The sequence below is a fragment of the Patella vulgata genome, chromosome 4 (genome assembly GCF_932274485.2).
Source record: "Patella vulgata chromosome 4, xgPatVulg1.2, whole genome shotgun sequence".
Lineage (NCBI taxonomy): Eukaryota > Metazoa > Mollusca > Gastropoda > Patellidae > Patella > Patella vulgata.
In genome coordinates this window covers 6,667,756-6,680,776 of record NC_065882.2, presented here as the reverse complement: position 1 = coordinate 6,680,776, position 13,021 = coordinate 6,667,756, and the positions used below count along the sequence as shown (strand labels likewise).

The 13,021-nt window shown below is 38.2% G+C and overlaps 1 protein-coding gene across 6 annotated transcripts in view; it reads right to left on the bottom strand.

The window, feature by feature from the left end:
* LOC126817333 (serine/threonine-protein phosphatase 6 regulatory ankyrin repeat subunit A-like) overlaps nt 1-13,021 on the bottom strand; it is a 42,072-nt gene that overhangs the window by 16,013 nt on the left and 13,038 nt on the right. For 5 of the 6 annotated variants that reach the window (XM_056100386.1, XM_056100388.1, XM_056100387.1 and 2 more), the window contains exon 2: nt 29-277. In XM_056100386.1, the coding sequence (XP_055956361.1) occupies nt 29-277 (249 nt within the window). Of the gene's footprint in view, nt 1-28; nt 2,633-13,021 lie in introns of those variants that run through there. The other variant, XM_056100389.1, reaches the window with a different exon arrangement.

Sequence of the window (13,021 nt, the reverse complement as noted above, 5' to 3'; positions counted from 1 at the left end):
TTTAATATATAGTCCCCTGGTATATTACCTTTCAGTGGTAGTTCCTGCATGTTTTTCACTCTTTGGTTGAGCTCTTTGATCTGGTCTTTAAGTTCATTGATTTCACAGTCTTTTTCTTTTTGTATCCTCGATAATTGGTCTGTCATGACTTTAAAATCTTTTTGTTTTTGCAACGTTGAACATTGATCTTTCAGCTCCCTGATTTCATGCTGTTGTTTTTGTGTCTTTGAAAGCAGGTCTTGGTAACTTTTTTCATCTTGTTTAGAAGGTACATTTTCTATATCAAATGAAATGAAATGACGTTAAATGTCCTACTGTTTTGCTCCGAACTGGGCTAATGAAGACTGGCATACGACATACAGTGTACTATGAGGGAAATTTTGCCCTGACAGCAGCACTACGGCCTACTCTTATATCGAATTCCAACTGTTAAGGGATCTTTTACGTGCACGCCAATGTGTACACGGGACCTTGGTTTTTCGTGAAATCTAAATGACTAGACAGCTGCCCTTGTTAGGTCCTCCGTCCTGCATCACTTATAAAGGGGGAACCGCATCGGAAAATGTGGATGAACTTTCTCGGGCAATGCAGTGATCGAACAACCGACCACCAGACTAGCGAGCCAGCATCTTACCCACTTAGCCACCGTAGCTCCCTTTCTATATCAACCATATTAATTATTCAATATGATTCTCATAATAACCCCCATACAAAACAAATGGTTGTCATGCAAGATACCCCCACAACAGATGGAGAACAGGGAAAATCAATAGGATTCATCCTCTCATTAAAACAATGCTTCACATCGAAATTATAAAAAAATGTGATAAAATCTGTAGCCTCTATTGTCTTCACATATTTTGGAAAAGGGGGATAACTTCTGAATGGAATTCCACCGATCGCTGAATATCGATAGTGTGCACCTCTCATGAACCCAATGCTTCAAGTTTCATCTAAATGGACAAATATTGTCGCCTCTGGAGAATACACAGACTTATGTACATATTTCGCATTTGAGTAAAAGGTAAGGGGCATAACTCCATCACAGAAGGTCCGATGCACACCAAAATCAAATTGATCTGAGAACTTTTGCTCCTTAATACTATTTAGGAGGGTGCACTTATTACATGCTTTACACTATCTGTAGTGGAACGGCCATTTTGACAGGAACATTTGGTCCAATTTTAACGAAATTCAAATCTAATCATGGTCATGGTGTTAGTGATATATTTAAATGGCTTTCAAATAAAAATTGTGACTGTTAGAGGGTTCACCAGTTAAAAACAAATCTTGAATCATAATCCAGGAAGTTACGGTCCGATGTGTGCTAATATCGAAAGGAATCAAGATCCGAGGGATATAAAGTTATAAACATACCTTTAAAGTTTCATTAAATTTGGATACAACTTGTTACCTCTAGATGGTCAACAAGCCAAAATAGGTGTGGCAGACACTAACTATGAGAATCAAGCCAAAATAGGTGTGGCAGAATGTTAGCTGTTAAAACGTGCTATTTCCTACATTCAGAATTCTAGAATATACCAATTTGTTTGGTTTAGCAGTTGGAAAAATAAGATTAAAGATAGTGAACTCATTTTCCCTCTTAAGCCCTGGTGATGTCACTAACCTTTATTGACAGAGCTATCGATAAGAAACCTTATCTCTCAACCCTTCCTGTTTCCAGATAAGAGATGGTGCTATATAGTTTCAAGTGGCAAACCCTCAATGCTAATAACATCCGGATTCAAAGAAGCAAAATTCACCATTTTTTCTTCAAAACAATGATTGATTATTGTTTTTTAATTAGGCAGAGGATCCTACCTGACACAGGTAGGCCTACAAATCCTCTTTTTAAATCGACAAGGGTTGTAGCATATTTATTCTTTTTTTAATTGTAGGTAATTGCGGGCCTTTACAAGACAATTCCATACAGATCAGATTATAAATTTTGTCGTTTGAGGGTTTACAAGGTTCTACAAACTGAAACAAGGGTCTCAACTCTGGAAGTAATCTACAGAATTTGTTTAAATTTGACAGGCTTTTTTGTTTTACTAATTTAAATAATGCATATAAATTTCATACAAATCACATGACAGACGACGGCAATATACGTCCACATTTCAATGTGGGCATCTAAAAAGGGACCCTCCGTGGGAAAATCCATTTAACCCCCAAAAATGCCACTGCCCAACCCAGGCCTTATGTGCACTCAAGATGGAAAGCAACATAAAAACAGTTAAATTAAAATTGAATTCCTGGGATAAAAATCCCCTTACAAAAACATTTATTTTAAAAATATTGATATGGATATAGAATTTTAAGAGAGATCACATATATGACATATATAGACATCTATAGATTCCGCCTCCTCTGGGGTTAAATCAATACAACTGCCATAAAACCATTGAGGGGAGTTGGATGGCTGAATGGTTAGCATGTGCGCGCTGTATCATACGGTCTGTCATTGAATCAACTGGCAGGGTTTCTATTCCCCGGTTGTATGCGACAAGGAGTAGAGTCGTCTGTTCAACCTCGTGGGTTTTCTCCAGGTCCTCCCACAGCTAACAGACCCCTACGCGCAAGCGAATTATTGAAATAAAATTGAACCATGTGTTAGTCCAGAAATGACCTAGTTTGTGTTGAGTGGATGTTAAACCCCACTTCTCTCTCTCTCTGAAACCATTAATCGCACTGAATTCCAAATTCTCAACACCAAGGTTTTCGACAAACAGTATATTTTTCATGTGGGTCGCACTCACGATCTTATTCCTATAGTGGTCGACCCAAGGAGGTACCTCCCTATCCTTACAGAGCTTAATTCTATCATGGTGCATTATCTCGTAAGAGATCAAGAATCACAATCTGATCTATCATTCCTGGGCCGTTCCAATAAGGACAATTTTTTTTTCTTTCCTAGAGACATGCGGTATCCAAGATATATATTATACATAATCCCCAATATCATAAGACTTTTTCCGGACTTTAACATAGTAATATCCTTTTTCATTCTTTTTTTTTGTTTGCAAGGTCCTACGAGCAATCTAATGCGATTTAACGATGTTCTCCTTATTTTTTTTAAAATATAAATCAGACATGAATTCCTGATCATCCGTTGGGGATCCAAATATTAAACCATATGGCATATTAATCTCTCTCCCCAACATTAATGAATTGGGCGTATACCCAGTACACCAGTTAACAGAGGAACGAGAGAGAGAAATGGGGTTTAACGTCCACTCGACACAAACTAGGTCATTTCGGGACTAACATATGGTTTTAATTCTATTTCAATAATTCGCTTGCGCGTAGGGGTCTTTAGCAGTGGGAGGAAACCGGAGGACCCAGAGAAAACCCACGAGGCTGAACAGGCGACCGTACTCCTTGTCACGTACAAACAGGGATTCGAAACCACGCCAGTTGACTCAATGACAGGCCTTATGATAAAGCGCGCGCGTGCTAACCATTCGGCCATCCAACCCCCCCCCCCCCCCGGATTCGTATAAGCCGGATCTTCGCTCAACGCAGATAAAGTCGTTTGGACCCTTTGATCCTGCTTGTTTTTCTCATTAAATTTAATCACGTGTAAGTTGGATTTCCTAAGTCAGATCTTTGCCCAACTCGGATCAAAATGTTCGGTCCATTTGATCCAATTCCGGCTTTTTTTCTTTGCTCAAGACGGATCGGCAGTGTGTTCATAATTTGACTAAGGCAGTATCGTACCGATGTTCTAAAATGCAGTTAGGTATTCCATGCACAGATCCCCAATATAATTTCCCCTATCATTTTGACTATTTGACCCGATGCAATATAGAAAATTCGAAACTCGCTGTCTGCTGTATGAGACGCACAATACTAGATCTTTGTACCATTTGAGAAATATCTTTCTCTAGGGTTAGGGTTCGGGTTAGGTTTATAATTTACATGTCAAACGTACAATTTAAAGCTGTAACGACGGTGGATTGTGGATAAAACTATTCTGAAGGGTTAGGGTTAGAACTGTGGGTATAAACACGGAAAGATATTTCTCAGATCGTATAAAGATCTAGTATAATGACAAAACGGAAGTTATCTAATCACACCAAAATGGAAGTTATCTACTCGCACACAAGAACAAAAGCTTGAAATGTGCCTTCGAACTCTGATAAAATTGGCCAGTCCACTTAGATCCAACTTATGCGAAGTTTTCTGTATTTACAACCACCACAGGGTAATTCACTAGGATGTACATTCAGAGAAAAATCAGGACAAGGGCCTGAAACAGGTATGCTAGACAGGGCATCTGCATTTAAATGTTTGGAACCTGGTCGATATTTTACAGTCATATCATATTGGGCAAGTTCTCCCATCCACCTAGCTAACTGTCCATTAGGGTGTTTAAAGTTAAGTAACCAGGTGAGACTACTATGATCAGTCCTGACCGTAAACAGACGAACCAAGAGAGAAATTGACAGGTAAATTGAACAACCCCAAGTAATTCATTACGTATTGTACAATAACGCTGCAGTTCAGGAGTTAGAGAAACCAGCGGCTGCCAGGCAGGTTTTCCTACAATCAAGGGCCATAATTGAGGAAATTACAATTTGATATGCGCAAACATCGAAAGGAACCGAGATCTTTGGGTTATAAACTTACATTTCAAGTTTCAAGAAAATTAGATAAAAATTGTGACCTCTATAGGGTCCACAACCTTGATATACCATATTTTTACGCTATTTGAGAACGAACAGCGGCCATTTTGTCTGTCAATTTTGGGCCCATTTTCAAGAAATTCCAACTCAGTCGTGCTTAGGGTGGAACGGTGATATAATACGATTTTTTAAATCGGATAAAAATTATGACCTCTATAGGGTCTACAAGCTAAAAACGCGATTTTTCGTACAATCGGGGGTCATAATTCAGGAAGTTACAGTCCGATATGCACGAATATCGAAAGAAACCGAGATCTTTGGGTTATAAACATACATTTCAAGTTTCAACAAAATCGGATAAAAATTGTGACCTATAGGGTCCACAACCTTGATATACCATATTTTTACGCTATTTGAGAACGAACGGCGGCCATTTTGTCTGTCAATTTTGATCCTTATGGTGTAACGGTGATATACGTTTTTTTTAAATCGGATAAAAATTATAACCTCTATAGGGTCCACAAGCTAAAAACGCGATTTTCGTACAATCAGGGGCCATAATTCAGGAAGTTACTGTCCGATATGCGTGAATATCAAAAGGAACCGAGATCTTTAGGTTATAAACCTACATTTCAAGTTTCAACAAAATCGGATAAAAATTGTGACCTCTATAGGGTCCACAACCTTGATATACCATATTTTTTACGCTATTTGAGAACGAACGGCGGCCATTTTGTCTGTCAATTTTGATCCGATTTTCACGAAATTCGAATTCAGTTGTCCTTATGGTGTAACGGTGATATATTAAAATATGTTTTTTTAAATCGAATAAAAATTATAACCTCTATAGGGTCCACAAGCTAAAAACGCGATTTTTCGTACAATCGGGCCATAATTCAGGAAGTTACTGTCCGATATGCGTGAATATCGAAAGAAACCGAGATCTTTAGGTTATAAACCTACATTCCAAGTTTCAACAAAATCGAATAAAAATTGTGACCTCTATAGGGTCCACAAGCTAAAAACGTGATTTTTCGTACAAACAGGGGCCATAATCCATGAAGTTTCGATCCGATACATGCCAATATCAAAGCAGCCGAGATCTTTTGGAGATAAACCTATATTTCAAGTTTCGTCAAAATCGGATAAGAATTGTGACCTGTAGAGTGTCCATAAACAAATTGTGGAGGGACGGACGGACAGGGGCGATGGCATACGTCCACATGAAAATGTGGGCGTATAAAAATTGAATAGGCTATTACTCTCTATTGCCCATCTTGAACCTGATTTAATTCCGCGGCTACTGTGAAATTACTCATGTCTGTATCCAAAACAAAAGGGTTGTTTTTGTTTTGAACAATATTTATTCACAGAAACTGGATTGGAGAACAGGCAGAAGGCTATAAACCTCTCCAGGATCGGTTTGATTAGGTAAAGCTAAAGCAGTCTTTATATTTTCAAAAGCATTCTACTGCTCCTCGCACTGATAAAGCAGCCGCTGCCAGGCAGGATACGCCCACATTTTCGAGAGATGGATAGAAAACAAGCTAAAACGAAAGTGACTTTTCCTACAATTCAATATGCGCACATATCGAAAGGAACCAAGATCTTTGAGTTATAAACTTACATTTCAAGTTTCAACAAAATCGGATAAAAATTGTGACCTCTACATAGGGTCCACAACCTTGATATACCATATTTTTATGCAATTTAAAAACGAGGGGCGGCCATTTTGTCTGTCAGTTTTGGGCCGATTTTCACGAAATTCGAACTCAGTTGTCCTTAGCGTTTAACGGTGATATAATAATATGTTTTTTTTAAATCGGATAAAAATTATGACCTCTATAGGGTCCACAAGCTAAAAACGCAATTTTCGTACAAGCAGGGGCCATATGCGCGTATATCGAAAGGAACCAAGATCTGTGGGTTATAAACTTACATTTCAAGTTTTTCACGATAAATTCGAACACAACCGTCCTTAGCGTTTAACGGTGATATAATAATACGTTTTTTTAAATCGGATAAAAATTATGACCTCTATAGGGTTCACAAGCTAAAAACGCGATTTGTCATACAATAAGGGGTCATAATTCATGAAGTTAGGGTCCGATATGCGCGAATATCAAAAGGAAGCGAGATCTTTGTGTTATAAACTTACATTTCAAGTTTCAACAAAATCGGATAAAAATTGTGACCTCTATAGGGTCCACAACCTTGACATACCATATTTTTACGCTATTTGAGAACTAAGGGCGGCCATTTTGTCTGTCAGTTTTGTCTGGCCGTCCTTAGAGTTTAACGGTTATATATTAACACGGTTTTTTATATCGGATAAAAATTATTACCTCTATAGGGTTCACAAGCAAAAAAACGCGTTTTTGCGTACAATCAGGGGCCATAATTCATGAAGTTACAGTCTGATATGCACGAATATCGACAGGAACCGAGATCTTTGTGTTATAAACTTACATTTCAAGTTTCAACAAAATCGGATAAAAATTGTGACCTCTATAGGGTCCACAACCTTGATATACCATATTTTTACGCTATTTGAGAACGAACGGCGGCCATTTTGTCTGTCAGTTTTGGGTCGATTTTCACGAAATTCGAACTCAACCGTCCTTAGGGTTTAACGGTGATATAATACGTTTTTTTTAATCGGATAAAAATTATGACCTCTATAGGGTCCACAAGCCAAAAAACACGTTTTTGTGTACAATCAGGGGCCATAATGCAGGAAGTTACGGTCCGATATGCGTGAATATCGAAAGGTACCGAGATCTTTCGGTTATAAACTTACATTTCAAGTTTCAACAAAATCGGATAAAAATTGTGACCTCTATAGGATCCACAACCTTGATATACCATATTTTTTCTGCTACTTGAGAACGAACGGCGGCCATTTTGTCTGTTAGTTTTGGGCCCATTTTCACGAAATTCGAACTCAACCGTCCCTAGGGTTTAATGGTGATATAATAACACGTTTTTTTAAATCTGATAAAAATTATGACCTCTATAGGGTCCACAAGCCATAAAACGCGTTTTTGTGTACAATCAGGGGTCATAATTCAGGAAGTTACGGTCCGATATGTGCGAATATCGAAAGGAACCGAGATCTTTGGGTTATAAACTTACATTTCAAGTTTCAACAAAAATCGGATAAAAATTGTGACCTCTACAGTGTTCACAAGCCAAAAACGTGATTTTTCATACAATCAGGGGCCATAATCCATGAAATTATGGTCCGATAGATGCCAATATCGAAAGGAACCGAGATCTTAGGGTGATAAACCTATATTTCAAGTTTCATTGAAATCGGATAAAAATTGTGACCTGTAGACTGTTCACAAACAATTGTGGACGGACAGACAGGGGCGACGACAATATACGTCCACATGAAAATGTGGGCGTATAAAAAGTTTTTTTTATCTGTGATAAGAGTACAAGGCCAGCGTCTTCTCTGCATACCCTTTTAAAAATATTTGGTGATAATTAGAAAACCCCAGGTATTTTTCTACCTGCAAGATACACTACGGAAACGGCCAATCTCATACCGGTGCTATGTGCTTGATCACCCATTTTTACTAACAATACGGCCTAGAAATTCTACCTTTTGCCTGAACAATTCACACTTTTTTGGCTTCATTTTTAACCCATATTGACGGAAATGGGAGAGAACCGTTCTAAAATTAACCATGTGTTCTTCAAATTTTTTACCCATAATTAGCACATCATCGATAAAAGCCAACGAAATGTCCTATTAAGGCCCTGTAAGACTAAATTAACCACGCGAGAATAGTAACTAGGGGCTGTTGGCCAAACCAAACAGCATACGCTTGAACACGAATAGCCCAAATTTAGTTAAAAATGCAGTGTTCTTTTGATCTTTGGGTTTTACTTAAATCTGCCAATATGCAGAGTTCGCATCTAATGGGTAACAGACATACATCATTAGTCGTAACTAGGTTAAGAGCTCGATAATTAATGCACCATCTTACATTTTCGTCAGATTTGCGTATATCAATACTGGGGCCCGACGCCCAATCCGAAGAGGAAGGTTCAATAACACCTGCTTTCAACATTTTCTTTAAATGGGCTTCCTCCTCCGAAACATAACACAAAGGTGTATCACGCCTACGTTCCTTATTGGGCAGGTACCATATTCATTCAGTACCTCGATGACATTGTAGGGATCTAAAGAGTTACAGCTGGGGGACCCAGGAAACGAATCTCCTAGGGGAATGGGAAGTATTGACACTTCCAACCTCATAGGCTTGACCAATTATGTCATACCGTGGGATAATTAATCAAACATACCGTGGGATAATCAGTATTCGAATGAAGAGTATGACCAATAAGTATAGGCTCTATCATATAATCTTTTAATGTCCTATCCATTTTACAAGGTAGACGAGTGACTGACCTAGCCGTAATAATAGTTTTAGTAGGGACCATAACCTGGGCAGTAAATGGGGTACTATCAGTATTAATTACATGTAGGCCTTAGTCTTGTTACGTCTCATCATCTGCTATTATACACTCATGTAATAGGTCAATAACAACTTTCCATTTTGTAAGAAAATTTAAGCCAAGAAAAGCTGTATCAGCTATTGGGGCTACATGAACATTATCCGTGAACGTAAAAGACCCTATTCGGGGAGTAACGGAATCAATTAAGAAACCAGGAAATGTCATGTTTTCCACTGCTGCATGTATTGTGATATTCCTAAGTTTGGGTGGCCTAATTTCTATTTGATCAGGCAATATTATAGTACAATCCGAACGAGTGTCGATCATGACTCGGTAACTAAGTTTTCTATTGTTAAAGAGACTCTATATGCAATAACAGAGGGTAATCTAGCAACAGAAATTTCATCATCAGGCTTAGAAACACTATCACTCCTCCCAACCTTGGATATAGGGACAATGTCAATATGACATTTGTCTACAGGTTCAGGTTTGGGCCTTGTTCAACAGGGATTGCGGGAGGGCCTACTGCCTCGACCCCCTGATTGTTTAAATTATCATTTAAATGTTTCATTGTAGATGGAGGTAGTCGCGAATCTGGAGGTCGAAAATGACATTCACGCTTATAATGACCAACCTGTCCATATCCAAAACATATTACACTTGTCCTATTAGGTGAAGGGGAGGACCTTCTATTCAAAGCTAAAATTAAAGTGGCTATCATATCCTTTTCATCTGACCTATTTCGGACTCCTCTTTAGGTTTCTCAGGAGTGGCCCTAACTTTTAAACTGGGAAGTTTAACTTGATTATGCATAGGCAAAGGACTAGTCCTACAGTACACAGGAATATACAGGACTATACTCTATACTCCCCCACTGTTTGCATATGTGCTTGAGGCAACTCCCTAAAAAAACCTACTTGAGAGAGACAGGGTGGTCTTGACTCGGGGTAATAATAAGTTTGACTAACACGAGGAGATCGTGGGTCTTTATATATTCGTCGAGGGAGAGAGGATCTAGATTGACGAGACGTAATCTTAGCCGAATCGTAGTCATCCTGTCTAACTGTCCGTGGAAAATTCTCTGTCTCAGGCAAATTAAGGGATCTTACTTCTCTAGTATCTCCCTCAAGATAACCACTACCCCTATACGAATTAGATTTTAATGGAATAACACTATTGACATGAGTGAACCACTGCAACCGTTCAACCGCTTCGTCGATGTCAATTTTAATTAAAATCTTAAACCTACCCGCTTCTGGATTATTACATCCAGAAACCCATTTCAAAACAGATTGTCTAGCTATAAAATCATCCGACGATAAATGAGAGTAAGCATGTCATGCTTACTGTTGCACACGTTCACTCCAATCCTCCATCAACTCATTGACACCTTGGGTTGCAGTCTGAAACTCAACTTGAACTGCCCCGGGAATTTTTAAGTTGTTTTAAAATTCAGGTGAGGAAATCTGATTTATCCGTTAAACAATAACATAGACAATTCTTACACCGAGAGCTATGAGACCCCCAGGGCTGGGACGAGGCAAAAACAAATGAACTATAACAAAAAGTATCCCAACTTCTATCTGATTTCCCGTTATAAACCAAGGATCGAGGGATAATTAAAGGGTTAAAGGAAACTTCCCTTGTTTGATATCTAGTGTCATGTTTTACAAACCTATCCTCCCTTTCAAATGTATTGGGGTAAGGGTGTGGTTCCTTACTTCACACATCTTGTCTAGGGTACAAGCGGGGTTGCATCATCCTTGACCGCGGATAATCCAAACATATCTGCCTTCTTAAGAAAAGCCTCCCTATAGTCAAATGGTTCGGGTTTAATGGGCAACTTATAATCTGGACCAAAATCCAAGTTTTCTGCCATACTGATAATTATAGAGACATTTAAGTTTATTTTCAACAGAAATTTATCAATGTGAAGAAACCCTTCCTGTTGACAAGGAAGGAATATATGGGGCATTACTATGAATAAACTTAACTCTACGAAGTCAAGAATTGAACTTTATCTAAAAATAATTTCTACAATCTCGACTATTATCTTGTTAATGTTGTCTTCACATGAAAACCTTATGACGTGTGTGGTTATGAGTATTATCCTGTTACTTCCCCACTAACATGAATCCCGAGATGACTGTTTCCTCTTGTCGCTTATCTGGTTATCTATTCTGTTATTTTGATTGTTTACTTCCGGTGAAACGAGTATCGGGAAATTCCTAAGTCAATTATAATTTTCTCCTAACAGAAACGTGGGCGAATACATATCGACTAATTGCAATTTATTATCCTTGAAGAATACTAATAAATGTGAAAGAAATATTCTAATCAAAATTGATTAAGTGTAAATTGTATCTAGAGCTAACCCCAAGTAGAGCCTTATATAATAAGGCTCTGGCGTGCGAAATGTGGTATGACGTGGAGTCGGAGTGCTTGATCGATGTAGCGCACTGCTGTGATGCCGCCTCCTCTCCCTGGACCAATATTTTGGAACACCACAGCACCCACTCCCTGGTTCAGGCCGATTCCACCCCATACCATTATGCTTGGACCTCCCCACGAGTCTCGTTCACCTTAGTAGTGAATGATTCAACCAGGTATTGGGGTGCATTTTATAGGGCTGGTCCCGGTGAACAGCACGTGCAGCATGAGTTACATGAAAATCATTGAGAACACATTACCATCTGAGAAGTCAGCTTGTGTTTCTGAGAACATTTCCTGGGCTCAATTCCGTGTTTGGGACGGAGCCTTATTGCTCTGGGCCCTTATTCACGAAAACTTCATTGGATATATGCAAATTGATTTTACTGGTCAGCCAATCGAATTGCAGTTTTTCTTAAAATTTCGATTTTATCTTAATCACGAAAACTTAAACTAAGATACAATCGAAATTTTAAGAAATACTGCAATTCCATTGGCTGACCAATATGCAAATTGGATATATGCAAACTGAATTTACTGGTCAGCCAATGGAATTGCAGTATTTCTTAAAATTTCGATTGTATCTTAGTTTAAGTTTTAAGTATTAAGAAATACTGCAATTCGTTTGGCTGACCAATATGCAAATTGGATATATGCAAACTGAATTTACTGGTCAGCCAATGGAATTGCAGTATTTCTTAAAATTTCGATTGTATCTTAGTTTAAGTTTTAAGTATTAAGAAATACTGCAATTCCATTGGCTGACCAATATGCAAATTAGATATATGCAAACTGAATTTACTGGTCAGCCAATGGAATTGCAGTATTTCTTAAAATTTCGATTGTATCTTAGTTTAAGTTTTCGTGAATAAGGGCCCAGGCCCTGTTTCACAAAAACTTAAATCACTAAAATAGATTTTAACTAAAATCAAACTGAAATTTTAAATTTTATGCGTTTCACGAAGATCGATTGTAACTTAAAATGCAATTTTAATAGATTTTAGTTAAAATTGATAGCGCTCGCGCAGTGCACAATTCCGGTGAGGGCACATACACGCTTCAGAACTGAAAACTTTTGCCAGGTTGAACTTAATGTTACAATGCCAATGAGGAGGGTCTCATACATTGTAACAATGTCTGCACATGGTCAGTCAGTCGTAGAGAGATGAAATAGATAAGTTTATTGCGTGTTTTTTGTTTTGAAATGTATCAGTAGGTCGGCCTTGAACTTGCATGTAGCTTTCGTGACCTTGGCATTTGATTTACTCGCAGGCTTCAATGGAAATAATGCGTATCGATAAACTAAATCGCTTGAATTTCGTAGTTTTATGGTATTTTGGATAACAGAAACTATTGAGAAATTGTCACAAACATGTGATATTTCTGACTCATACGATTAATCTAGACTAAACTTGTCGATTTTTAAGAACTTTTAAACTCGTAATAGACGAAAAAAACCAATGTTCCGGCAATGCCTAGATTTGAAATGTCAG